Source organism: Herpailurus yagouaroundi, unplaced genomic scaffold, assembly GCF_014898765.1.
Source record: "Herpailurus yagouaroundi ecotype Mexico unplaced genomic scaffold, PumYag 216, whole genome shotgun sequence".
Lineage (NCBI taxonomy): Eukaryota > Metazoa > Chordata > Mammalia > Carnivora > Felidae > Herpailurus > Herpailurus yagouaroundi.
The window spans coordinates 6,210,138-6,236,851 of record NW_024412447.1 but is presented as its reverse complement, the minus strand read 5'-3'; the positions used below and the strand labels follow the sequence as shown (position 1 = coordinate 6,236,851).

Sequence of the window (26,714 nt, the reverse complement as noted above, 5' to 3'; positions counted from 1 at the left end):
TAGTGTTGTCGGTGAAAGACTTGCCCCTCATGGAGCACACTACCCACGCTTGTGAGTTTATCAACAAGCCAGTGGCCTCAAATCCAAGGGTGGTGATTTGTTTTGTTTTGTTTTATGTGAAGTCTTCCAATTTCAAAATGCCGTCCGTTAATTAAAAGGGACAGTGTGTCCAACACAAATAAAGCCCACTTGTGAGTGGGGAGAGGTCCCTAGTCTTTGGTGGGGTTAGAAGGGGTGTGTGTGTGTGTGTGTGTGTGTGTGTGTGTGTGTGTGTAAGAGTGAGTCTTCATCTCTCCCCTGACTTTATACCCTGAGCAGGTCTGCCATGAACAGTTGAGCAGGTTGGTGCCTGCACAAGAGCATCTAGGTGAGTGAGTGAGTATAGTCTGCTCTTCAGACTATGCACTCTGTGGGCTCTGTCCACCTAGAGGGGAACCTCTTGTTATTGCACGTGCAACGGTCCTGGGCTGACCTCTCTGCTCCTGTCTAGCTCTGGGCCCAGAGGCAGCAGGTGCAAGCCCCATATCTCAGGTCTGTGTCTCGGCCCTGAGTTGCAGGCATTCCAAAGCCCGTCTGTGGTATGGGCCAACAGCGGTGCTAAGTCTCATGAGGCTGTTGTGAAGAGGAGACGTGAGGAGAACCTCAGGCAAGTTCCCTGTAGCCTATGCACACAACTGTAAGAAATTCATGCAGAACCACAAGGGGTGGCACCAGACCCTCTGCATTCGGGAGTTTGTTACTGTTTGTTACTGAAACAAGAGGAGAAGCAAGTTAAGGGGCAGGTGGACAGACATCACGATCTTTACCAATAAGTTCAGGCTTCTTGTTAGAGAGAATCTGGTAGAAGACGTGGTAGCCCCTCTCAGCTGCTTGCTGGGAGATGACACGAGATTTCTCTAAGAGATCTGGAGAGGAGTAAGTACAGGAACATGAACACAGACCCATGCTGTCTGGGGTGCCGGGTGCCATCGCAGAAGGGCTCCCCTCTCTGTACAGTCCCATGCGATAGCCAGCTCAGGGGCCATTTTCTCCACCCCAGACACAGCTTCTGGGGGGCCTCACTGCCCACGGAGGGGACCCCCGGGGGGAGAAGGGCCAGCCCCCTGGGCATGAGACAGCAGGCTGCCTTCAGAAGGGCCCTGCCCCGTTTCATGTTCCTCTGTTGCTGTTTTGAAATTCTTAAAAACTTTTTTTTTAAGTTTATTTATTGTGAGAGAGAGAACTAGTTGGGGGGGGCAGAGATAGAGGGGGACAGAGGATCCAAAGTGGGCTCGATGTGGGGCTCGAACTCATAAACCGTGAGATCATGACCTGAGCCGAAGTCTGACGCTTAATCGACTGAGCCACCCAGGCACCCCAAATTCTTAAATACTTTTTAAAAAAATTTTATTTCAACATTTATTTATTTTTGGGACAGAGAGAGACAGAGCATGAACGGGGGAGGGGCAGAGAGAGAGGGAGACACAGAATCGGGAACAGGCTCCAGGCTCTGAGCCATCAGCCCAGAGCCTGACGCGGGGCTCAAACTCACGGACCGTGAGATCGTGATCTGGCTGAAGTCAGATGCTTAACCGACTGTGCCACCCAGGCGCCCCTTAAATACTTTTTTTTAAAAGGAGCCCCTCATTTTCATTTTACACCGGGCCCCACGTGCTATGTAGCTGGTCCCTCCCAGAAGAACCCTCCAAAGGGGCCTGACTCACAGCTCTCGATGTCCGCTCCAGCCAGTTTGCCTGTAGTTCCGAAGTGGATTCGGATGAACTTGCCCTGAGCATGGAGGAAAGGGCCGTGAGGGAGGACGCGTGTGGTGCTAGACCAACACGTGGGCCGGGTTTGGCCACAGTCCCCCACTGGCAGCCCCCCTGAGTTCCAAGGGCGCTGTTTGGAATGTAACTGGGCCAGACATGGCTGTACGTGGAGCCGCGGATTTCCCGTGCAGAGGAGTTAGATGGGGCTTGGAGCTAAATTTAAGGTCCGTGGGGTAACCCCACAGGGTATTTGTGGGGAGAGGAGCACCAGCAGGAGGGACTGGGATCACTGGAAAGTCAGCTTAGAGGCAGGCATGGTGAGAATTTGACCAGCGGGCGTGGGGGGCACGCTACTGAGTCTCTTTATTGAGACACTACATTCCTCTCCCTGCCCTTTGGCAGAACCACCAATAAATTCTCCTGGAAAGAGGCTTCTCTGTGTCTCCGCCTCTGCTGCTCCTGGCCCATCTGCTCACCTCTCTTCCTCACCTGCCTCCACTTCCTCCCTACCCAGCCCTGTTTACCTAGGCTCCCCGCCAGCACCCTGGTAATGAGGGGCCCCCCAGCAGGAGACTGGGAACCAGGAAGGAAGCCCCTCACATAGTGCCCCAGTAGAGGTCCCACAAGAGAGCTGAGCTGGTTCCAGAATCCACCAGGGCCCTTCGGATGGATGGCACCCTTCCTGCATCCCTCCGGCAGGGGGATGGGCAGAGTTGTCTGCAGCTGGGGGGATGGGGAGAGCTGTCCACAGCTTCCAGCCGCTGTGAATCTCTGGCTCCCCCGTCTGACTTCGCAGCCCCTCATCACCCTGTTACCAAGTCTCTGCATTCAAGCTCTTTGATTTCAATACTGATGTGGGCTATGTGTGATGTAGACCTTGACAGATAAGGCCTTAAAACTCTCTGGGAAGGAGATGCTGTGACTTGCCTCATTCCATTTGCATGCTTAAATCAGCCCCAATTTGCTTACCTGGAATAGGGTGATGGCACCTGTCCCACCACCCCCAGGGGCCACTGTTGTCGTTGTTCACACTTACAAAGCGAGAAGAGTTGTTGTTTCTGATGGTCTTGGCGTTCCCAAAAGCCTCCAGTACAGGGTTTGCCTGGATGATTTGATCCTCCAGGGACCCCTGGCCCAGAGAGAGACACACACACAAAGTTGGGTGCTGCCTGGGGATTCAGGGCTGTCAAATGACTCTGGCTTGTGAGCTGGGAACCAGGAGGGGAATGGCCTTGGGGAGGCCTGGAAATCAGGGCAGGAAGGAAGAGGGCCACCCCCTGATGACCATCCCCCTATGGCCCTGACACCGGACGGCCACCTGTCAGATGACAGGCCCTGATTCTTAGCTGGTGCTGGAGAGACTCCAGAGTGAGCCTGAAAACCCTTCCCTGGGCATCCCTGGTCTTCCTCATGAGCCTTTCCTTTGTCGGCTTTTGTAGCTGCCCCTGGCCCGGCTATTGCTCCTTGGGCCCCGGGGCCATGGGGGCCTGTGGAAGCAGCTGATTAGGAGCTGATGTCCCCCATCCTCCCCTGCCAGGCACAAATGGCTCTGCCACCTACCCCTCTGGGGACAGACATGAAGGGGGGGGCAGCAGAATACATCCTGTAGGGGGAGGCCCAGGTCTGCGGCCTCCTCCTCCCAATGTGGTCCTTCCTACCCTTCTCTCCAAGATGCCTCCTCCTCTGTAAAATGGCCCAAACCCCAGGACACCTATGAGAGTCACATGGGCTCTGCATGTGTGCTCTCCTGTGTGTGTCCCCCTGTGTGTGTCCTCCTGTGTGTGCCTCCTATGTGTGCCCTCCTGTGTGTGCTTTCCGTGTGTGCCCCCCTGTGTGTGCCTGAAGACAGGGTGGGCTGGGGTGACAGACTCTGAGTCCGCCCATCAGCCCTACCTTTCCATCCGAGGACTGTTTGCCAGTTCCCCCGACATTGGCAAAGTACTGGATGACCTTCTTCGTGTTCTCAGTCTTGCCAGCACCGGATTCTCCACTGCAAATGGGTAATAGGAGCAGAGTGAAGTGCAAGGAGGGGCTTGGCTGCAGAGAAGCAAAGCAATAAGCGGTGGAGGCTGAGTGTTGCCATGATTCATCCCTCAGCCGGGACACAAAGGTGGGGGAATGGGGACACGCCCCCCAACCTCAGTTTCACAAGTGCAGCCTTAAGGTCCTGCTAAGCCCATTCACAGCCTGCAGATTTCCATACCAAGTCCCACCAATTAATTCTAAGAAGGCTTAATTACATGTGTAAGACACAGACCTAATTATATGTATATAGACCGAGAGACAGAAGGGACACTTACGTGATTAGCATCGACTGATTTTCACGATCTGCAGGGAAGAAAGCGGCAACAGGAAGATGTAATTAGGAATCACTTAGGAACTAGACATTTGACATCGCCCTCGCCGAACAGTCTGCATCTCCCTGCATCCCACCCAGCTTGGAGGTGGGCTGCAGTGACCAGCAGAGGCCAAAGCCCCCAGATCCTGTGGAGTTCCCCTCTCTAGCATGCATGTTTGTAGAAGGGCCAAGAATTTACCAGCCACTCTTTCCACCAGCACCATCCCGTATAGATAGCTACCAAGTCATTAGCAACATAACAGAAATTGCTTCACCAGCCGCTGTGCCACATGCCAGAGTCCTACAGGGAATGGTTAAGTGTTGGCTTGAACTCTGGGCAAGTCACTTAACCTGGCATCTGTGTGTTTTGTGAAGCTTAAATGAGACGGGGTGTGAGGTAGGGCCAGTACTTGGCAAGCACCCTCACTGAGCCCTGGTACCCAGTGTTAGCATTACATGCTGCTGCTCAACACTTTAGCAAAGAACTTCAGCAGGTGGCATGGAGTCCAGGTTGGGATTGGGTAGCCTATGGTTCTCATGCATTTGGAGCCAGTGGCAAAAGAACTTTTGTTGCCCACCCCAAGAGCCCCGGCAGCCCCCAGCCCACTCACTCATGAGCATGTCATGGTACGCATTGTCAGAGATGGAGAAGAGGTGGGGTGGCATCTCTGTGCGCTTTTTGCCTTTGTACATGTTGGCCACACGGGCCCCGTAGATGGGCAGCCACTTGTAGGGGTTGACTGTCACACAGAACAAGCCTGAGTAGGTCTGGTGGGAGGGAAGGGAGACAGTTAGCTGGCCTTTCCTCCTGGTGCCCTCTTCCTTCCAGGCCCTAGCCTGCCCTGGAGCAGCCTGGCTGGAGGTCACTGCCAGCCTAGAGGGATACAATGGTGTCCCCTCTGGATGCAAAATCTATGTCTGAGCGTCTATTCAGTAAGCAAAGCCATCTTTCTCTTTCATATATATGTGTCTCATTTTATTTTGGTTTAATTATTTGGATAGATAACATAGTAATTCGTATGGACAAATAGGCAGCAGAAAGCCCGCCCCCACCCCCCCCAACACACAAAGCTCCCCTCCCCCTCCCACACACAGGTAAACATGGTGTTAATTTCTAATACTTGCCTTCTGTGGTTTCTGTTGCATATACATACAAACCCAGGGATACATTCTTATTGCTCCCTTCTTGTTTTTAAAACAAAAGATAGCTCTCTATAATACTGTTCTATATCTTGCTTTTTCCATTTAATACATCTGGGAGATTTTGCCTGAGTGTTCACAGAGAGACCTCTGTGGTGTTTTAACAGCTGCGAAGTGCTCCCTGTGTGGACACGACCCCTCCTGGCAGACAGCGGGGTTTGATCTACTCTTAAGAAGAGATGCCAGCTTCTCTTTTCATTATAAAGCAATTTTATAAGGAAATCAACCCAATGAAAAGAAAAAAAAATCAGAAAAACCAATGAGGTAGTAGAAGAAATTGTCTGAGGGGAGAATAAGTGAGGGCAGAATAAGTGAGGCCAAATCTGTGGGTCCCCATCCATGAGTCCCAAACTATCCTTCTCCTTGCTGGACACTCACATCAACCTGATACTCCTGCCCACCGCCCCCGTGCCTCTTTTCAGTTGAACTGAAATCTTCCACTTCGGCCTAGATGGGAATAAACACCCACCCTACCCCAGCTTCTTCTTAGCATAGCTGTGATATACATAATGAGTTTTAAAAGATATCTTATTACATAGAAAGTGATCCCGAGAAAGAGAAACAAAGATGAGATAGAGAGAACCCACTTAAGGAGTTGAGAGTATGACACACAGCGTGTTACCCTGGAACTCTTGGTGCTGAGTCACTCTTTCCCGCCAGCCCTGTCTCAGGGTGGGGGTAAGGCAGACAGCAGGTGGATGGATGGACGGACGGACGGACAAAGGGTGACATCTAACAAGGCTGTGTGAAGTCATCAGGGGGGTAAATGATGTTTTGATTGGAGACTTTGCAGGGGTGTGGTGGGGAGGAAGACTTCTGGATAACAACCTCAGCAAAAGGTATTTAAGCTGCCCATGAGATGGCACCGTCACGGAGACATCAAAGGCTTGGAGTAGAAGTTCTAACGTGTCAAAAGCATGGTCCCTGTTCCCTTGTCTGAGCCATACTGTGTGTTGGTTGCTGGGAAGGTAGAGGAGTAGCTGTGCCCTTCCCATCAGGAGAGGGGCAGAAGATCTGCAGTCACCCCTCATCCCCAACCCCAGCCCCAGACACTCACATAGATCCTCATGTTGGTGTAGCGTTGGCGCAGGTTGTTCAGGACGCTGGCCTCATTCAAGAAAGTCATGTCCGCCATGTCGTTGGCTTGGTAGAATTTGGGCGGGTTCATCTGCTGGACATCATCCTTCTTCACAGTGACAGTCTGGGTGAGGGGAGTGTCAAGATGCAGCAGGAATTAGGAAATAATACTGTCAACAGCCATATGGGCTTCTGGCACAACGTACCCCATACTCTCTGGTATCCTGGAAGGAGCTAGAGTCAGGTGACCATTGCGCCCAACTCCTGGTCCAGCCATCACTGGGCAGCTTGGGCTGAGGAGGGACCTCCAAGGCCATATGAGCCGTAACTGCCTCCCCTATGAAATAGGGATGACAGAAGCTTCCTCAGCTGGTTGCTGTGAGAATTATATTAACATAAGTGGGAGCATCTAAAATACCTTATGAGCTATCAAGTCCCATCCCTAAATTCAGAGCACCTCTGGGCTCTGCTTCTCTTCCCACCAAGTCCATTCTGGTAGCTGATCAGAACTTGCTCTTTGATCCCGGGGGCACTTTGCGGAGGTGTGATTCTTGGATCTCTGCCTTGGGAATTGGTGGTGGTTTCTAAACAGCAGTGAACTTTTTCATTAAAAAAAAAAAAAAAAAAGAAAAGAAAAAGACATTTCCCTGCTCCTACCAATCCACCAAGCCACTTTGAAAAATAAAATTGAGGGGTGCCTGGGTGGCACAGTCGGTGAAGCGTCCGACTTCAGCCAGGTCACGATCTCGAGGTCCTTGAGTTCGAGCCCCGCGTCGGGCTCTGGGCTGATGGCTCAGAGCCTGGAGCCTGCTTCTGATTCTGTGTCTCCCTCTCTCTCTGCCCCTCCCCCGTTCATGCTCTGTCTCTCTCTGTCCCAAAAATAAATAAACGTTGAAAAAAAAAATTTAAAGGAAAAAAAAAAGAAAGATAAAATTGAAAGCAAGCAAGCAAACAAGACAAGACCAAAAAAAAAAAAAAAAAAAAAAGACAATGAGTGCTGAGCAGTACATGTGTCAGGGTGAGGATAGCACAGGGTTGGGAGTCTGGAGCGCCTGTGCATGGCAGGCAAATCCCGTCCCCCCTCCGCGCCCCAATTTCTTAACCTGTAAATGAAAACTAGCCGCAGCTCTTAAGTTCCAGCCTCTGGGACCGAAGCTCAAGACATGTGATCCAGAAAACAAACATCTTTGAGCTGCCTACAGCCTGACGTGGGAGGCTTGAACACATACTGGGCTTTCTGGGACTTTTAATAATTTATGAGTCCAATAGGCAGATAATTTGAAACCTTGACAGTTCTGGAAAATCTACCCACTAATGGTCACCACACCCCCTAGTAAATCAAGCTGGGTTGTATTCAGAGTCCATTTCCCCGGAATTCCCAGATCTCTGGGCCTCGCCCTCAGGCAGACACTTCTCTCTCAGCTCCAGCACAGGACAGAGGCCTTTGCCTTGATCTCAGAAGCCAGGTGAGTCAGTCTTTCTGTCCCAAACCTGCGGATTCACACAGAAGTTACGTGCTGTCCTTAACGTGTATCTAGACAGGGGCCTCCGGGGCTCCACACTCTCCTTATAACACTGCAATGCTCTGCCCTGCTGAAAAGTAGGTTCTCTGGAGAAGTGAGCTGGACTTTCATGTTCCAACTCGCTTGAACCCAGCGATGGCCTCATCTCCCTCCTGCACTCCCCTAGAAGCAAAACAAAGCACGAGGCTCAGATGCCACAAGTTGTGATCACACAAGGTCTCTGGTCTCGTGTATTCCCGACCGTGACCAAAGACCGCCTCACGCTCCTGCTGCATAGCCCACCATGGAGAGGTGATGTGGTGATGTGGGGGCATAGGGGTGTTCGAGCCAGATACAGCTAGGCTTGAATCTGAGTTCATCATTTGCTGTCTTTGTGACTATGGGCAAGTTACCTAGGGTTTCCTTGATCCTTTGCAAAATAGGAACTCCTAAAATCCTACTACATAAGATTCTTGAAAGGATTAAACAAAATGTCCAGCGCTTCACTGGGAGTCTGCTGCGGGGTAGGGGTTTAATTAACCAAACTTTCCATTCTCTCAAGTCATTCCCCCAGTCAGACACAGTGAGAGACTGTGAGAGATTGTGATGTCATACACAGCAGAGAGAGCGGTATATTGGTAAACCAGCTATACAGGGGGTGGGGATGGGGAGAAATCCCTGATTTATACCATTTGTCAATTCCCATGGTGTACATACATCTGCCATGGTTGACATCAAGCTGCTAAATGTTTAATATGCAGCTGCAAAGCCCCTGGAGTTTTAGCATTGTGTCCTCACAAGCTAGGACAAACCAGCTCCAGCACACTGCCACCGTGCAGCAAGGGGATCTGAAGCCACCATCTATGCTCACACAGCTGGAGAGCCCCCGGGGCCAGCCAGGGTGTTCTGGGCCTGTCCCACACTCCTCAAGCCATCACGGGCACATAGTGCACCTGCTGATGGCTTCCCCTCACTCCTTCACTTGAAAACCGTTTGGGACTTTGAATGTAAGTAACTCCCTTGACGATCTGGTGCACGAATGGACTATTGCAACATACAAAGTACTTCCATGTGCCCTACCATGTTGGAGTCTCTACTGGGAGAGAGTCAAAGCTCAGAGAGGGGAAGTGTCTTGCCCAGGGCCACAGTCTGAGTGCAGTTGCGTCTGAACTTGTACCCGGCACAGAGGACCCAGAGGCATCTACTCTTCTTTCTACTTTGCCTCTTGAGCAGAAGCATGGACGGCAGCACCTGGGTGTCTGCCACTCCCAGTTTCATCCTTGGAGATTATTCCTCACTCACCTGGTTGTTGACAGTCTTCACGGTGACCTGGTCACCCTGTTCAGACTGGATCTCCCCAGCGATGAAGCCCTCCTTCTCGTCTTTGACCCAGCAGGACCTCTTGATGTCATAGGGCTTGTTCATGGCTTCTATCCTCTCCTTTTCGGGAGGTGCCAGGAAGGGCATCGGGTCCACATCGTCCCCACATTCACCTTTGTATCCACCAGGCATCGCGGCTTGGCTAAGGGAGGAGCGGGAAGGAACCGAGGGAGGGAACCAGGACTTCCCAGGGTGCTGTAGGAAAAGCAAGGACACTTTGCCAAGGCTCATGTGTAGGCTGGAACGAGTGCCCTGAGAGATGGGGCTGCTTCTCTCATGTCACTTTGGGTGTCTTGTTTTTAAATTTTTATTTATTTTTTTCATTTTGATGGGGTGCCTGGGTGGCTCAGTCAGTTAAGTGTCTGACTTCGGCTCAGGTCATGATCTCATAGCTCATGAGTTCAAGCCCCACATCTGGCTCTGTGTTGTCAGCTCAGAGCCTGGAGCCTGCTTGGGATTCTGTGTCTCCCATTCTCTCTACCCCTCCCCTGCTTGCGTTCTGTCAATCTCTCTCAAAAATAAATAAATATCAAAAATTTTTTATAATGTTTATTTATTTTGAGAGAAAGAGAGTGTGATCTTGATCTCACAAACTGTGAGATTGTGACATGAGCCAAAAGCAAGAGTCAGACGCCTAACCGACTGAGCCACCCAGGGGCCCTGGTGCCATTAAGTCTTAATAATTGAGAGTAAGAAATGAGGTAATAACTCCACAGAGTTGCTTACCCCCCACCAACCACAAAACACTTCTGTATCTGCCTCTCTCATATGCCCCTCACACCGGGGCTGTGAGGTAGGGATCAGGAAGCTCGTTTTATGGAGAAGATGAGAGCCTTAAAAATTTTAAAGTAAGGATTTGAACCATGAAATTGGGACAGGAAAACAATAACTACTTGGTTTCCGTTTTCCCTTAAGGTATGAGCAGAGGCCACAAGCCACATTAGTACCACAGTCACACAGTTTCTGTTGGGTTTGTCCCCAACAGAAAGCACAGCTAGTCTCCTTTCATTTTAGCGTGGTTGCAGACATCTCAAAATAGTATTTACCCTCATTTCAACTTTGAAATTATGGTTTTATTAGACCCTTGGTTAGTTGCTATTTAAGTCTACTTATGCAGAAGTGTACTTTTAATTACTATATCACAAATTGACTTTTAAATATTTTGATAACTGTATTTTAATACAATTGGGTTTCCTTTGTAACCCTATGTAGTTTTTTTTTTTTCTAAATGTATTTTAAAACACTAATGTGAGCTGAAGTCTACAGGCTTCACCAGATGCTAAGCAAACACTCGGTTCAGAATAATTGCCCAGATTCAATGATTACCTCTCTTAAGACAAGGCCAGCCTAGGGTCAAGTGGGGGCCTCTTGGTCTCCAAATCTAGACAATTTCACCAAACCATCAGGAGGGAGGAGAACTGGGGACTCCTGGTAGCAAAGAGAGAAGTCAGGGCATCCCAATTTGTCTTGAAGGGCAAGAACCTTCTTGAAAGTTTGGGAAGGGGTGTGGTTCTGACAGGCAACACTGTTCTCCAGGCTGAGTATGGCCTCCAGCTCTAAATAAACCGGTTGGAGATGGAAGGGTCTCAGGACCGTGCCTCCCAGGCCCCTGCTGCACAGAGCTCTCCTCCAGGCAGCTCCAGCTTTTCCTGTCTGGGGCCCTGGTGTTTCCAAAAGAGGCTGACCCAGGATAGGCAAGAGGTGGCGGTGAAGCCAGATACTTCCTCCTAGTCTCACCTCTCTGTGGGCCCAGCTTAGAGAGTTCTGCTTGCAGCCTGGGTTCCCCAAGCCCAAAGTGGGTCCCTTTCACAGGAAATAATGAGGCCAGCAGGGTGGGCCTCCTGTGCCAGACGGTGATGTCTGTGTTCCCACTGGACACACTTTTAAATTCAGGTAGTAAAATGCATAGGGTCACCAAGGAAACAAACGGTATGAGAATATAATTAGCAAAATAGTAAACAACGCGTGATACGGCAATCCACGTAATCCTTCACTAATGCATCAAATTACACGATCTGACCACAGCTCTGACAACCACTGTATTTCTGAAGCAACAATGGAAACTGACAGTCGTTCGAGCTCTCTGCATCAATTGTACCGCGATATGAAAATAGCAGTGATTTCCATTGCCGACAAAGTCACAGGTGTGGGTGACTGAGATTATAAAGGGGAGGGGATGATACATTCCAGTCAAAGGATGTGAAAATCAGGATGGAATTGTTCTCCCGCTGAAAATCCCTGAGCCTAGGGAGAGAGCCTGCCTAACCCGTCCTGAGTCCCATCCAGGGGAGCACTGGGCTGAGAGTCCTCTGTGTCCCTGATATCTTCCAGCAGTTTGTCCAGCACCCAAGACACTTGGGTCCCCCTGGGCTCTGCCACAAGTCACCTTGCGCAGTTCAGTGGCTGCCTTGGGCCTCCCCCACCCCCTTTCTGGAAGAGAGGATTGTGCGACATAGACTTCCATTTGTTATTTATTGTCCCCGATGGCTCAATTGCTTTGTCTTTTTGCTGCCTCATTTTCCTGCTTCTGTTTAACACAGATGGAAGTCACCAGGGAAATGAGACCAAAATCCACATGAAAAGAAAATGCAAGTATCAGCAAAGTCAGATTAAAATTCATTAGACTTGTTGTTAAAACAGAACCACTTTTAAGACTAGGACTGGGTGCCTTTTAAAATTGCTCTAATGTGGGAGGAAGGGCCAGAAATTCTTTGTTTATTCCAGTGAGGCTGTGTGTGTGTGTGTGTGTGTGTGTGTGTGTGTGCGTGCGCATGCGCGTGTGCGTGTGTGTATACTTCATGGTTTTGCCATGAACCACAAGCTGAGATATCGTGGCTATTGTCCTGGCCTGGTGGCCCGGGGCACAGACCCCTGGAACCAGGCACTGCCCCAAGGACTATACAGGTCTTGGACACCACTCACCCCCTCAGTGGCCACCAGCCTCTTGCTCAGTTGTGAACTCACCTCCCAGGCACCCCCTGCACATTCAAGCTACTCCTGTCCCCCCAGACAACAGCTCTTTCCAGGCATCCTTGATAACTAATCCCACTTTTTCTGTCTTTTTTTTTTTAATTAAAAAAATTTTTTTAGGTTTTTTTTTTATTTTTTAAGTAATTTCTACACCCAATGTGAGGCTCGAACTCACAACCCCAAGATCAAGAGTTGCATGCTCTTCTGACTGAGCCAACCTGATGCCCCTAAGACCCATTTTTTAAAATCATGAAGCACATAGAAAACACTTAGGTCAAGGAATGCAGAGGCTGAAAGGGTCCTAGAGGGGAGAGGGGGAGCAGAGATGCATTACAGAGGGTGGGAAGGACAGAAGGACAGGGCTGGGGTTGAGCCCGACATGAACCCAGCACCTTCTTCCTCCCCCACCCCCGAGCAGGGAAGGCAGGTGGTACAGTGAATGGGACTGATCCGGGTTCAAATCCCGATGGCTCCTGTCTCGCTGTGGAATGTGGCACAAGCCCCCCGGCAGCTGCCTCCTCACCCTCACGTCCCCTGGAACACTGAATGAGGTGCTCCCTCTGCAGCCCCTGGGGCAGACCGGTGCTCAAAAAATGCTCATCTCCTGATCCCCCTTTGCCAGTCTCTCATCATTACACCTACTTTCCTCAGGTGGCCCCTCCGCAGCCCCCACCTCCCCCTTTCCCATCTCCCCCCGCATCCCCCATGGTACCCACCTGAGACAGCACTGGAAGAGACTGGGTGCCCAGCAGAGGCTGGCCATTCCCTTTTATACCTGCCCAACAGGTCTGAGCCAGCAAAACCTTAAAAAAGAAAAGAACCCCCTCAGGGCTCTGGTGGCTCAGCTGGCTTCACCTTCCAGCGTTTGACTGGATGCTCCCGGGTCCCTCAGGGGGGATCAGTGAATGCTGTAATTTTAGGACATCCTCCTTCCTCCCATTGCCCTTGTGGGGAAACTGATGACCTCAGCCCAGGGGTGCGGGCGGTGGGCAGAAATAGAACAGCTGGCTAATGTGTTTTCCACTTAAAGCTGGGAATCTGCTCATGGAGGGAGTCGACTCTCAAGGAGGAAGACCCGGGTTGAGTCATCTGAAGCCTTTGGCATGGATGAGCCCAGATAACCAACTGGTTGATGATTAGCCTGGAAGGCCAGCGTGAACTTGGACTTCACTCATTTGCTCACGGCCACAGGCCCCCTCCAGCCCACCATGGCCAGCAGAGATACCATGATGTGACTCCAGCTTTGAGTCCTAAGGCCCGGTGGTCCCCAGTTCCTCCGTGGCTTCTCATGCACTTAGTGACCTTGAGCAGGTCATTGCCCTCACTGGGCTTGCCTTTCCCACCTGTAAAGTGGGAAGGATGGACTCTAAGTGACTTTTGTACCCTTCTCCAGGTCAGAGATGGTCTCTGAGTCTGGAAGCAACATGCGTCTGGAGGTCTTTCTTCCTGGCATCTGCCATCACCCTTCTCTCCACCCCCAGTCACTGTTTTTTGAATTAAGAAAAATTAATAGAACATAAAAGTAACCATTTTAGGGGCGCCTGGGTGGTGCAGTCGGTTAAGCGTCCGACTTCAGCCAGGTCACAATCTCGCGGTCCGTGAGTTCGAGCCCCGCGTCGGGCTCTGGGCTGATGGCTCAGAGCCTGGAGCCTGCTTCCGATTCTGTGTCTCCCTCTCTCTCTGCCCCTCCCCCGTTCATGCTCTGTCTCTCTCTGTCCCAAAAATAAATAAACGTTGAAAAAAAAATTAAAAAAAAAAGTAACCATTTTAAGGGAGTAACTCAATGGCATTGAGTACATTCACCATGTTGTGCAACCGCCACCTCTGTCTAGTTTCAAAACATTTTCATCAGCCCCAAAGGAAACCTGGGAGCCTTTAAACAGCCTCTCCCCAACCCTGGCAACCACCAGGCTGTTTTCTGTCTTTGTGGTTTCACCTATTCTCGGTTATTTCATGTGAATGGAATCATGCGGCATGTGACCTCTTGGGCTTAGCTTCTTTCATTTAGCATCATGTTTTCAAAGTTCACCCTCCTCGTTGCAGACATTAGTCCTTGACTCCTTTCTGTGGCCGAACAGTATTCCATTGTATGCCTCTGCCATACTTTATCCGTTCACCCATTGGTGGACATTTGGGTTGTTCTCACCTTTTGGCTATTGTGAATTGTGCTGCTATGAACATAGTTACATTTATTTGTCTGAGTGCCTGTTTTCAGTTTTTAAAAAATATATCTATCTAGGAGCCACTCGGGTGGCTAAGTAGGTTAAGCGTCTGACTCTTGATTTCGGCGCAGGTTCATGAGATTGAGCCCCTTTTCGGACTCTACGCTGAGTGCAGAGCCTGGTTGGGATTCTCTCCCTCTCTCTCTGCCCTTTCCTCTCCCTCCCTCCCTCTCTCTCTCTCAGAAATAAACTAATTAAAAACATTAAATACATATTTACCTAGGAATAGAATTGCTGGATTGTTGGGTAATTCTGTGTTCAGTTTTTTGAGGAACCACCTGTTTCCACAGCGACTGAATCATTTTACCTTCTCTGTATCCTCACCAACACTTGTTATTTTCCTTTGTTGTTGCTGTTGTTGTTTGTTTGTTTTGTTTTGTTTTGTTTTGTTTTTAATTATGGTCATCTTAGTGGGTGTGAAGTGGTATCTCACTGTGGTTTTTATCTACATTTCCCTAATGACCAATGACGTTGAGCATCTTTTCATGTGCTTTTTGGTCATTTGCATATCTTTGGAAAAATGTCTATTCAAGTCCTTTGCCCATTTTTTAATTGGGTTATTTGTCTTATCTGTCGTTGAGTCATAAGAGCTCTTTATATATTTTTAGATACTAGATCTTTATCAAACATATGATTTGCAAATATTTTCTCCCATTCTGTAGGCTTGATCAATGTCTTGACAATGCCCTTTGATGTACAAAAGCTAATTTTAACAAAGTCCAATTTATCTATTTTTTTTCTTTTGTTGAGTGTGCTTCTGGCCTCATATTTAAGAAGCTACTGCCAAATTCAAGGTTATGAAGATTTGCCCCTACGTTTTCTTCTAAGAGTTGTATGGTTTTACAGTTTATATTTAGGTTGTGGATGCCTTAATTCACTCTTAAAGAAAAAAGGAACCCACTTGAGCACAGAACTGATTTCCTTTTTTGTTTCTCTGGGTTTGGGCCTGTGAAGAAGCTACATTACTGTGGTAATCAAAGAACTTTTATTTTCAATGTTTTTAATGTTTATTTATTTTTGAGAGAGAGAAGGGGGGGAGGGGCAGAGAGAGAGGAAGACACAGAATTGGAAGTGGGCTCGAGGCTCTGAGCTGTCAGCACAGAGCCCGACGTGGGGCCCGAACCCACGAACTGTGAGATCATGACCTGAGCTGAAGTAGGACACCCAAATGACTGAGCCACCCAAGTGCCCCGGTAATCAAATAACTTAATGTAGCACATTTTAACGTTTTGCAGACACTTCCCTTTTATCAGCTGATTCCTGTGGCGTTGTTATTGTGTTCTGAAAACTAGAATCCATCAATGAAGAATTGTATTAATAAGCAATTATGACATGGAAACTTTATTAGCACCTGCTCTGCCCGAATACTTGACACATTACTCCCATGCTGGGCCTCAGTTTCCCCAAAGGTAAAATAAAAGTTTGGCTGAGACACCTCCAAGCATGGCTGTTATTGATGTTGCTGAGGTGCCATTCCAATCAAATTCTGACCACCTGACAGAGTTGTTTTCAATTTCTTTAGAACTTTGATTTTTAAGTTTATTTATTTGAAGAGACAGAGACAGTGCAAGTGGGGGAGGGGCAGAGAGAGGAGAGAGAGAGAGAGAGAGAGAGAGAGAGAGAGAGAATGAATTCCAAGCAGGCTCTGCACTGGCTGGAACCCACGAAGCTGTGGGATCATGACCTGAGCCGACACCAAGAGTCTGACGCTCAACTGACTAAGCTACCCGGGTGCCCAGTGGCAGAACTTTGAATTGGCAGATCTTTGTACAGAAGTCTGGTTTGTCAACATATGTAAGTGGACCATCTTTGGGTGGAGCAAGGGATGAGGCCTCCCCATGTCCCACCCTCCCCCGGGGCCTTTGAAGATAGTTATCCAGGAGAGGCTGCGAGGGGCTGGTGGTGGGGGGCTGGTGGCGGGGAGCCGGGGCCTGGAGCGCATCCTTGGAATGCCCCAACCAAAGCAGGGATGCTTCCAGCTTATTCCTACAGTCTCTTACTGTTCAGTCCAGGCCCCAGCAGGAGAGAGCACACTGCACACTCAGCCTGGGGTTTAATAGAGAGACTACTGGCTAAGGTGGGCCAGGGTTAAGGGGAACTGATAGTGGGTAGAGAGACATCGAGAAAGCCACCACCCCCCAGATATGGTTGTGGGAAAAGTGAGGTCCTCAGAGGCCCGGCTACTGCTCAACCAGACCCACCCAACCAGAAGCCAGAGAGCGGGGACTTGGGGAAGCAGCCGGGGGAGGTCAGCCTCCTGCAACATGAGGCAAGGTGGCAAACGGATCTGGAGCAACCATAGGGTATCTAGCACCTGCCCCTTGGTCTCACATGGTTTGAGCTTCTCACTGGGGACTTTTTTAGTGGTCGGTGTTCCAGAAAGTTCCATTTCAGTAAGAGTGCTTGGTTGGGGGAGGGCCCTCGAAGCAACTGTCAGGTGACTAGTACCTCCCAAGAGTAGGTGGGGACACGCGATGCTCTCTGCTTTTAGAAATACAGTAAGAATAGCACTGGACTTGGAATTATCTGGCTCATAAAGATATATGGGGGAAGTTTGGTTATGCCTTTCTATAGAAAGCGAGCTGACTTAGATCCCGTAGGGGAAAAAATTTCCCTGGAGTCATGGGTTGTTATCGATTCAATTAAGACAAAGGGCTCCTGTGTCCATTAGCTCATTTGGATCTTTCCAAAGACCTGGGTAGGTGGGTGGGGCAGATGAGTAAGGTCCTGCTTTTAGCAGATGAAAAAGACAGAGGCTCAGAGAGGTGAGGCAATTTGCCCAAAGACACACAGTGAGTCAGCGTCTGAGACATGGCTTTATTTTTCTTTCTAGCACTTATCACTCTCAAGAGGGCATTTTGGATCCATTAGATGATTTCTGGGCTCTTTCCCTCATAGAATGTAAGCGTGGTGAGGGCAGAGACTTGGCCTGGAAGGCAGTAGAGTATGTTGGTCAAAAACAGGACTCTAAAACCAGATTTTCTGAGAGTGCCCCTTACTAGCTCTGTGACCTCTCCAAGCCTCCATTTTCTTGTCTGTAAAATGGGGATGGTAGTGGCACTTACTAAAGAGGTTTGTTCTAAGAATTAAGTGAGTTCATAGATGTACAGTACCTGGCATCTATGAGATGATCGATAAATATTTGTTGTATGAATGAAAGCTGGAACCATATGGTGGGAACAATGACTCGAAGCACAATACTGTGTTCGGGTGGCAGTTGAGATAGGAATTATTCTTGGCATCTACATCCAGAAACCCTTGGACTTAGACACACAAAGAGCTGGGCCCTGCCCCCAAAGGGCTGGCTTAGGAAATAGGGCCGTTGGCCCTTATGCGTCAACCTCTCCCCGCCTTCCTTCCTTCTGCCAGTTCTGTGAGCTCTTGGCTAAGTTCTTTGCTCTACCCTAGCAATGAGAGACAATTAGTTAGATACTTTCTCTGCCTTCGAGGGCTTTGCACTGTTGCCCCTTGGCCTCTGGTGCGAAAACACTGTACTAAGTGCTATAATGGGAGACGGACTGGGGAGGGCAGAGGAGATACAGCAGATAAAGGTGGAAGAATGGCACCTGATCAATCCTGTGCCCACTGTTCCTTCTGCCTGAGGACCCCCAACCTCGGTGCCCTATGAGGCCTCCCCGCTGCTGCCCCCAGTGCCAGGACCAGGACCCAGAAACTCAGGTGCAACTGAGTTCTCAGTCAAGGTATGTTGAAGAAAATCAGACCCTTGTCCAGATCCAGGACCAGGAAGTCAAAGCTACAGATTTCCTCCCGTGTGTGCCAGGCCCTGGGCTTGGAACCAACTGCTCCTGGAACAGGTCCCCTTTCTATGAAGCAAAGAGCCAGCTGTGGAAGGTCCGCATGGTAGGTGTTCCAGCCTAAGAGAGGCTGTGCTATTGGACATTCAACAGTCACTTGCTCCATATGTTCCCAGGCACCCAGAGGGGAAGGCCCTGTTCTAAGTCCTACTTAGGCTTACAAGGTCAGCCTGTCTATGCATGAAGGTGGGGGGTATGTGGGTCTGACATGGTCTTCTCTCCCTGCTTGAAATGAAAAGTGTGACCTTATCCAATCAGATACTAAGTGCTTGCTTCTAGAACATTCTTAGATCGCAGAAACCTCCCAAGTGGAAAGAGTTCCATGGCTTTGAGTCTCAGTTCTGTCCTTGGGCAAGTCACTTAAGCTCCATGAGCCATTATTTTTTCCACTATGAGATGGGAATAATAATAATAATAATAATAATGACTATTAATCTCACAGAATTGATGAAATGATCAAGTGGGATTATGGACTTGAAAATGCTTTCTTAAACTTTTAACTAATCATCACCAATGAATGGTGTTGAGCATATTTTCTGTCTTTTTTTTTAGTGTTTATTTTTGAGAGAGAGAATGTGGAGAGGGGCAGAGAGAGAGAGAGAGAGAGAGGGAGACAGAAAATCCGAAGCAGGCTTTGCATTGACAGCAGAGACCCCGATGTGGGGCTCAAACTCACAAATGGTAAGATCATGATCTGAGCTGAAGTTAGTCACTTAACCAACGGAGCCACCTAGGTGCCCCTGATGTTGAACATATTTTCACATGCTTATTTCCTACCCACATATCTTCTTTGGTGAGGTATCCATTCAGATCTTTTGCCCATGTTTTGTTTGTTTGTTTTAGATTGAATTTTAAGAATTCTTTATATATTGAGGTGCCTGGGTGGCTTAGTTGAGCATCCAACTTCGGCTCAGGTCATGATCTCATGGTTCATGGGTTCAAGCCCCGTGTCAGGCTCTGTGCTGACAGCTCAGAGCCTGGAGCCTGCTTCAGATTCTGTGTCTCCCTTTCTCTCTGCCCCTCCCCTGCTGGTGCTCTGTCTGTCTGTCTGTCTCTCTCTCTCTCAAATAAATAAACATTAAAAAAGAAGAATTCTTTATATATTCTAGATACAAAAGCATTGTTGGATATGTATTCTGTAAATATTTTCTCTTAGCCTCTGGCTTGTCTTGAAAATGCTTTCAAGTGGGAATACACTACCTACCTATCAAGGGTCTCCCCAAATGACACAGGATGGAGACGCCAAGAGATTCTACTTCCATCTAATTCTGCTTATCTCCTGTGATGCTTCCATGGAGGATGTTGGGCTCCTCTGAGCAAGGTCAAGGGTTGGAGCCGGGAGTTCTGATAGCCTGGTTTGTGGCTGGAGTTGGGAGGAGACGGAACGGAACTGGAATATATTTATAATGCCTCCGTGTTCCTCAGCCTGCTTCTGCAGGTATCTGCAGGGTTTGTATCCTTAGCAGCCTGATCCCTGCCCCCCTAGGGGGTGCATCTCATTGCCATCTCTTGGTTCCAGCTCCACATTCTGCACAGTTTGAGTGTGTGGTTATTGTTAGGCTGATGGGGCTGGACCCACAGCCCTAGAGTAATTCAGGCTCTGGAACCCTCTGATCTGGAAAAGCCACTGATACAGGCCTGAGGCTTCTGGCATTTACCTCCAGCCTTAGGCCCAGAGCTGCCTCTCCTCAGGCACCGCCCAGCCCCAGGCTCCTGCCTCAGCCCTCTTTAGAAGCTCAAGGGTCATCCTTCCTTCTTCCCTCCCTTCTCCCTTCCTCCTTTCCTCCTCCCCCTCCCCCCTTCCTCAGGCAGCTCTGAGCTGGCTTTCCACAAAACGTTGGAAACAACTTAAATGTCCATCCATAGGGGATTAGTTAATAAAGTGAACACAAGTAATAATATAAATTATGTACATGTAAGTAAAGTTAAATTAAGGTACAATGAATGTTCTTTTTTTAAGTAGGCTCCATGACCCGCATGGAGTCCAACGTGGGGCTTGAACTCACAACCCTGAGACCAAGACCTGAGCTGAGATCCAGAGTACAACGCTTAACCAACTGAGCCACCCAGGCACCTTACAATAAATATTTTTTAAACTGACAATGTAAATTCATATTCATTGGCATTCAACAAAGCCCACTGCATACTGTTGGGTTTGTTGTTTTGTTTTTTTTTTTTTAAAGAAAGATTATAGAATAGCTTGAAGCCATTTTTGCAAAATGGCACCTGTGTGAACAGATGCACCAAGAGTTTATTTGAAAGGATGTTTAGCCAGACGATCATGCCGGTTAGCCCTGGGAGGCAGAATTTCAGGTGATTTTTTTGGTTAAACCTTCTTTAAACGTATCAGTGTTGCCTGGAGTTTTTTCAATGAAGACTATTTTTAGGATCTCAAATTATTTTTTAGGGGGAAAAAAAAAGAAACAAATGTCAGTCGATGTGTCTCAAGAGGCTCCCTTCGTTTTTCTGCCCCAGGGCAGTGGTTGGAGGGTCCTTCCTGGTAAGGGCCAGAAGCTGCATTCTCAGCTGTTGTTTGCCGCCTTGGAGGAAAGGGGCCCAGTGTCCTCCCAGGAGGGCTGCGGGGAGAAGTCTTGGCAGGTGGAGGAAAGTTCACAGTGTGCTTCTTGAAGACCAAACATGGACACAGAGCCTGGGCCCAGAAATAGCCCCTCGCCCCAGAGACCCTTGGAATCCTGCAGGGTCATGTCAGGGAAGGGTGAGCCCCAGCAGGCCACTGCTGGAATCTTCCTTGCAGGCTCTGAAACAAAAGGGAGGGCCTAAGACAGGCTTTTCTGAACACAGCGCTTTGCAGTTGGGACAGAGACAAGCTGGAACCTGGACAAAAAGTTCTCCAAAGTCAGCCCAGCCTAAAAAGTCTCTGATTCCAAGCCAACTGGAGATTTCCTAATTAATGGTGAATTTTATGGTATCCCAGAAATATGGTGGTCAAGGCTGCTGAAGATCAATTTCTCCCACTGCACACTTTTTTTTTTTCTCATACTACACTGAGACTTATATCTCAATTTGATTTTTTTTGGCACCGAAGTGCCATTTTCATATCATTATTTAAAAAATATCTAAAAATATTTCCAACTTTTCATCCCCCAGGGAATCATTCCTCTTTGTCAGGAAGTATTTATTCTTATTTTTCCATAGGAGTCTCTCTACTTTCTATAAATCTCCCAAGGTTGAATAAAGTCCAGTGTCTGGAAAGCCCAGGGGAACTCAAACCCCAACTCAGCTGGGTAATCTTTCATCCATTCTTCTCTCATCCATCACCCATTCGTTCATCCGTTCATCCGTTCATCCATCATCTATCCATCCATCATTCCTCCATCATCCATTCCTCCATCATCCATCCATCATCCATCATCCACTCATCCATATCCATCCGTCATCAATCATCTGTCCACTCATCATCCATTCACCGATCATCCATCCATCCATCCATCCATCCATTCATCCATCCATCCATTATCCATTCATGCACCATCCACCCATCCATCCATCCATCATCTATTCATTTATCACTCATCTGTCGTCCATCATCCACTCATTCATCCATCCATCCATCAGCTACTCATCCATCATGCATCACCCTTCCATCCATCATTCCTCCATCATCCGTTCATCCATCCATTCATCCATTATTTACCCACCATTCTTCCATAATCCATCATCCATTAATCCATCATCTTTTCATCCATCATCAATCCATCATCCATTCATCCATCACTCATTCATCCATCAACCATCCCTCCATCATCCATCCATCCATCCATCCATCCATCATCCATCATCCTTGCATCCATCTATCCATTCAATCACCCATCTGTCCATTCAGCGGGCACCCTCTCTGGAGCCAGGGACTGGGTTGGAGTGAACTTTGGCCTTATTTTCCTGCACTCTGTGAAGACAGCATATCCTCCACAGAGCCATCACAGGGAGTAGGAGCATTATGCTGGACATACAGTGCTGTCATTGAATACCTACCCCACTTAGTTATCTGGGATGATAATAATATCTATCTTACCAAGTTGTAAGGTGAGGTGCTAGGTGAGGTGCATAGGTGAGGTGCTAATGACAGAGGGAAAGGTCTTGTGTGATTATTAGAGTCCAGGTGCTCAAGTGATGGCAGGTGAGTTCTAAGTTCCTTGGCAGCAGGGACTCTGATTCACTCCTGCACCTTGCAGAGCCAGCATAGGGTGGGTGTCCAGTAGCTGGTCTCTGTGGAGCCTTGTCCACAGCCCAGCTCCTGGGTCACATGGTGTCTGATGAAAGCCACACATGACCCTGGACTCTGGGCATGATCTGTGCCTCTGCTAATCAGAGGTCCCAGAGAGAAGAAACTTCTTTTTTTTTTTTTTTTTAATGTGTATTTATTTATTTTTTGAGGGAGAGAGAGAGCAAGCCAGGGAGAGGCAGAGAGAGAGGGAGTGAAAAATCCCAAGCAGACTCCATGTTGTCAGCGCAGAGCCCAGGTCGGGTCCCAAACTCACGAACCGTGAGATCATGACCTGAGCTGAAACCAAGAGTCAGACGCTTAACCGACTGAGCCACCCCGGTGCCCTGAAAGAAGAAACTTGGGTAGACTGCCCCCACGTTCCCAGAAAAGAAAATGCTTAGGGTAATCAGGTGGATGAGGAAACTTGGGAGCAGTGATGCTGGACCAGGCCGTTAAACAGAACACACTCTTAGGAAATAGCTACTGTATTGAGGAATTCGGGTTCTGATTTTACCAGAGAGCCTGCAGACCTGATGAAGAATCAGCCTTTGGTTTCCTTTTCCGGTATCCCACCCTGCCTGCCTTGTTCTTTCCTTAAGATCCCCTCATTTTCCTCATCTCCTGCTTCTAGGCCAAATAGCACCTACGGGGAATCTAAACTTAGCTCCTAAGGGTCATCACCCTGGAGGGTTAAATTTCCCTAGACCCTGGGGGATTTTCTGACACGTGTGTGTGGACACACACGCATATACACACACACTCACACACGCAGAGGCCAAGGATGTTGACAGCTGCGTTTGTCAGGAGCAGCGGATTCCCAAAGACTGACTTCCATCACAGAACTTTTCCTAAATCCCCTGAGGAATTGTTACATCAATTCTCCAATTCCGGAGTTCTTTTTTCTGAAACTCCTTTTATATTATAATATGATGACTAGAAATTTATAAATAACCAGTGAATGACCACGCCGGGAGGGTGGGGAGAGCAGTTGGCCAGGAACACGGGCAACAAGGCGATGCATTGACCATAGAGGATTCGAGACAACGATGAGCACTAACTAGAAATCCGTCTGCTTTTATTACCCGCCCCTGCATTGGCCATTATAAGAGATGTGACCTCAGTGATAAATACTCCTTCCTGTCTGGGAGGACGTCTGCCCCACACCGCCCGCCCTTGGGATGCCAGTAAAAAAAGTATGTTCCTAAAGACAAAAAACAAAACCCCCCCCAAAACGTGTTCCTGTTTCAAAGAAAGAAGTCGGAAGGAAATTCTGCCACATGCTAAAACATGGATGGACCTTGAGGACGTTATGCTAAGTGTAATGAAGCCAGTAACAAAAAGACAAATATTGTGCGATTCCACTTACATGAGGTCCCTGGGGGAGTCGAACTCTTAGAGACAGAAAGTAGAAGGTCAGGTGTCCAGCGCTGGGGGAGGGGGCTGTGGAATTAGGGTTTGATGGGGACACACTTTCAGTCTGGGAAGATGAAAAGGTTCTGGGGATGGAGGGCAGTGATGGTTGCACAGCAGTGTGAGTGTACTTCATACACGAACTGTATACTCAAAAGTGGTTAAAATGGTCGATTTTTTTTTTTAAGAAATTAGGAAACATATGCCAGGTATTTCTTTTTTTTTTTAAACATTTATTTATTGATTTTTGAGAGAGAAAAAGAGAGAGAGAGAGGCAGAGAGGGAGGGAGAGAGAATCCCAAGCAGGCTCCATGCTTAGCACAGAGCCTGATATGGGGCTCAATCCTGCGAACTGTGAGATCATGACAAGCTGAAGTCAAGAGCCAGACACTCAACCGAGCTACCCAAGAGCCCCCAAACGGTGGATTTTTTAAAAAAAATTTTAATGTTTTAAATTTATTTTTGAGAGAGAGAGAGAGAGAGAGAGAGAGAGAGAGAGAGAGAGATGTGGAGAGCAAACGGGGGAGGGGCAGAGAAAGAGGGAGACACAGAATCCAAAGCAGGCTCCAGGCTCCGAACTGTCAGCACAGAGCCCAACGCGGGGCTTAAACTCACAAACTGCGAGATGATGACCTGAGCTAAAGTCGGATGCTTAACTGACTGAGCCACCCCGGCGCCCCCAAAATGGTCGATTCTATGTTATGTGTATCTTACCACCATAAAAGACAGAAGAAAGAGGAAGGAAGGAAGGAAGGAGGGAGGGAAGAAGGAGGGAGGGAGGGAGGAAGGAAGGAGGCAGGGAGGGAGGAAGGAGTGAGGGAGGAAGGAAGTCAGGCACCATCCCAACACAGGTCAGAGCCCTAAGGCAAACATGGGGCCACACAGACCTGGCCTTCCCCCATCATGTAACCTCAGGCAAGTCAAGTCAATGTCAGCAGCCTCAGTTTCCTGCTCTGTGAAACCAAATTGGTAATCCCTACTACATCAGAGGAGTCAAGGCAGGTTAAACAAACCAGGTATCGGTGACTGGGTGGCTCAGTCCGTTAAGCATCTGACTTTGACTCAGGTCGTGATCTCATGGTTTGTGAGTTCGAGCCCCACGTCAGGCTCTGTGCTGACAGCTCAGAGCCTAGAGCCTGCTTTGGATTCTGTGTCTCCCTCTCTCTCTGCCCTTCTGCAACTTGCACTGTCTTTTTCTCTCAGAAATAAATAAACATTAAAGAATAATTTTTAAAAAACCACATAAATAAACCCATCTGGGTAATTCACTCTTGAAAATTTAACGTGAGAGTTTGTTGGACAGGTGTTATAGCAAAGTGTCGCCAGACCAGTGGGCAAGTGGCCCTTGATGGCCAGCAGAGCAGAGGTTGGGAGGGCCAAGGAACGGGGCTCAGTGGAGGGCGGGGCTGATGGAGGAAGGAGACGGGGAGTGGGGGGCTGATGTCAGGCTCCCAGTCTGGTGGATGATGTGGCTGTTACTCATGACTGGGGCTTAGGCGTAGGGGAGGATGAAGTGACTTCCATTTGAGGACTCGGGGTCCATCCAAACTGCTTTTCCTCCTGCTTCTCTGAGTCCTTCGCATAGCAGCTGTGGGCACCAGTGTGCACGCTGATTCCATTTATTCAAAGGACACCGGCTCGATGCCTGGCTTGGGAAGGTTACTGAGCATGCCCACTGTACATCCTGGGTACATTCTGAGTGATGGAGGAGGGACACCTGTAACACAGTGGGGGCAGGGGGAGAGCCTGGCTCTGGGACCCATATGCCCATGCATGCATTCCACAAATATAATGAGCAGTGACTCTTCCTGGCAGTGGGGATAAAGCAGCGAGTTAAACAGACAACACCCCCACCCTCATAGAGATTGCACCACCAGGCTCTGGGAGCTGGTGGCAGAGCAGGAGGTGGAAAATAAACAAGTAAATGTTCTGCATTTAAATGTTAACAAGTGCTGCTAGGGAGTCTGATGGGAATGCAGTGTTGAGGTGAAGTTTGATTTTAGACAGGGTGACCAGGAATGGTCTCTAAAAACTAAGACCTGAAGGAAGTGAGGGAGGCACAGGGAGTAGCAGGTGCAAAGGCCCTGAGGCCAGCACTGGCCAGATGCATTTGACTGGCAGTGAGGAAGCTGCGGTGGCTGAAGAGGGACAATAGTGGGAGTGAGGCCAGGAGGAGTGGAACGGGGTGGGGGGGGGAGGCAAGGCAATGCGGGGCCTCATAGGCGATCTGTATGCATGAAGGGCCTCATAGGCGATCTGTAGGCATGTTGGGGAGCACTAGTATAACCTGAGCTAAATGTTGCAGGGATCCCTCCAGCTGTGTCTGTGGAAAAGCCCAAAGGGGAAGGGGCACGGGCCAAAGCAGGGATGAGGATGTGAGGGGGATTCTGGAGCAGGGAGAGTGGTGGGTTATCTCAAATGCCTTGGGCAGAGCAAGGGGGCCTGGGACCGTCCCTCTGATAGCCTTGGATCCCACAAGTTCAGGCCTCCTGTAAATCATCCCGAATGCCCACTACTCACCAGCCACCTCGGATTGAAACTACATCAATTTATGTGTCTCTGTCATTGTCACCCACCACCACATCCAGTGGGTCACCAAGTCCCGCTCCAGCCCTGAATCGACTGGCTGCATCCGCACTTTGATGGCCTCCAGGAACCTGGGTGTGAGGGTCCAACCCTGAAGCTCCACGCTTCACTCACTCAGAATCTGGCTTCTCCCCATACTTCCCCCTCCAGGGACCAGGAGGTCTTGGAGTCAGACCCTCCCACCTTCACCTCCACCAGCCACGCCCCCATATGCCCCTCCTCCCTCTAGCCCCGCCCCCAG

At 49.0% G+C, this 26,714-nt stretch overlaps 2 protein-coding genes across 5 annotated transcripts in view; one reads left to right on the top strand and one right to left on the bottom strand.

Moving 5' to 3' along the window:
• MYH16 (myosin heavy chain 16) overlaps positions 1-9,400 on the bottom strand; it is a 61,927-nt gene extending 52,527 nt beyond the window's left edge. For 2 of the 3 annotated variants that reach the window (XM_040455898.1, XM_040455897.1), the window contains exon 1: positions 1,704-1,804. Coding sequence is in view for 1 of the 3 variants with exons in the window: in XM_040455899.1 (XP_040311833.1) it covers positions 807-905; positions 1,704-1,767; positions 2,785-2,877; positions 3,642-3,738; positions 4,049-4,076; positions 4,698-4,854; positions 6,344-6,487; positions 9,168-9,377 (892 nt within the window). In the remaining 2 variants the exon portion in view is untranslated. Of the gene's footprint in view, positions 1-806; positions 906-1,703; positions 1,805-2,784; positions 2,878-3,641; positions 3,739-4,048; positions 4,077-4,697; positions 4,855-6,343; positions 6,488-9,167 lie in introns of those variants that run through there. The other variant, XM_040455899.1, reaches the window with a different exon arrangement.
• The window catches only part of KPNA7 (karyopherin subunit alpha 7), a 122,346-nt gene that overhangs the window by 66,395 nt on the left and 29,237 nt on the right, over positions 1-26,714 (top strand). The window lies entirely within an intron of this gene.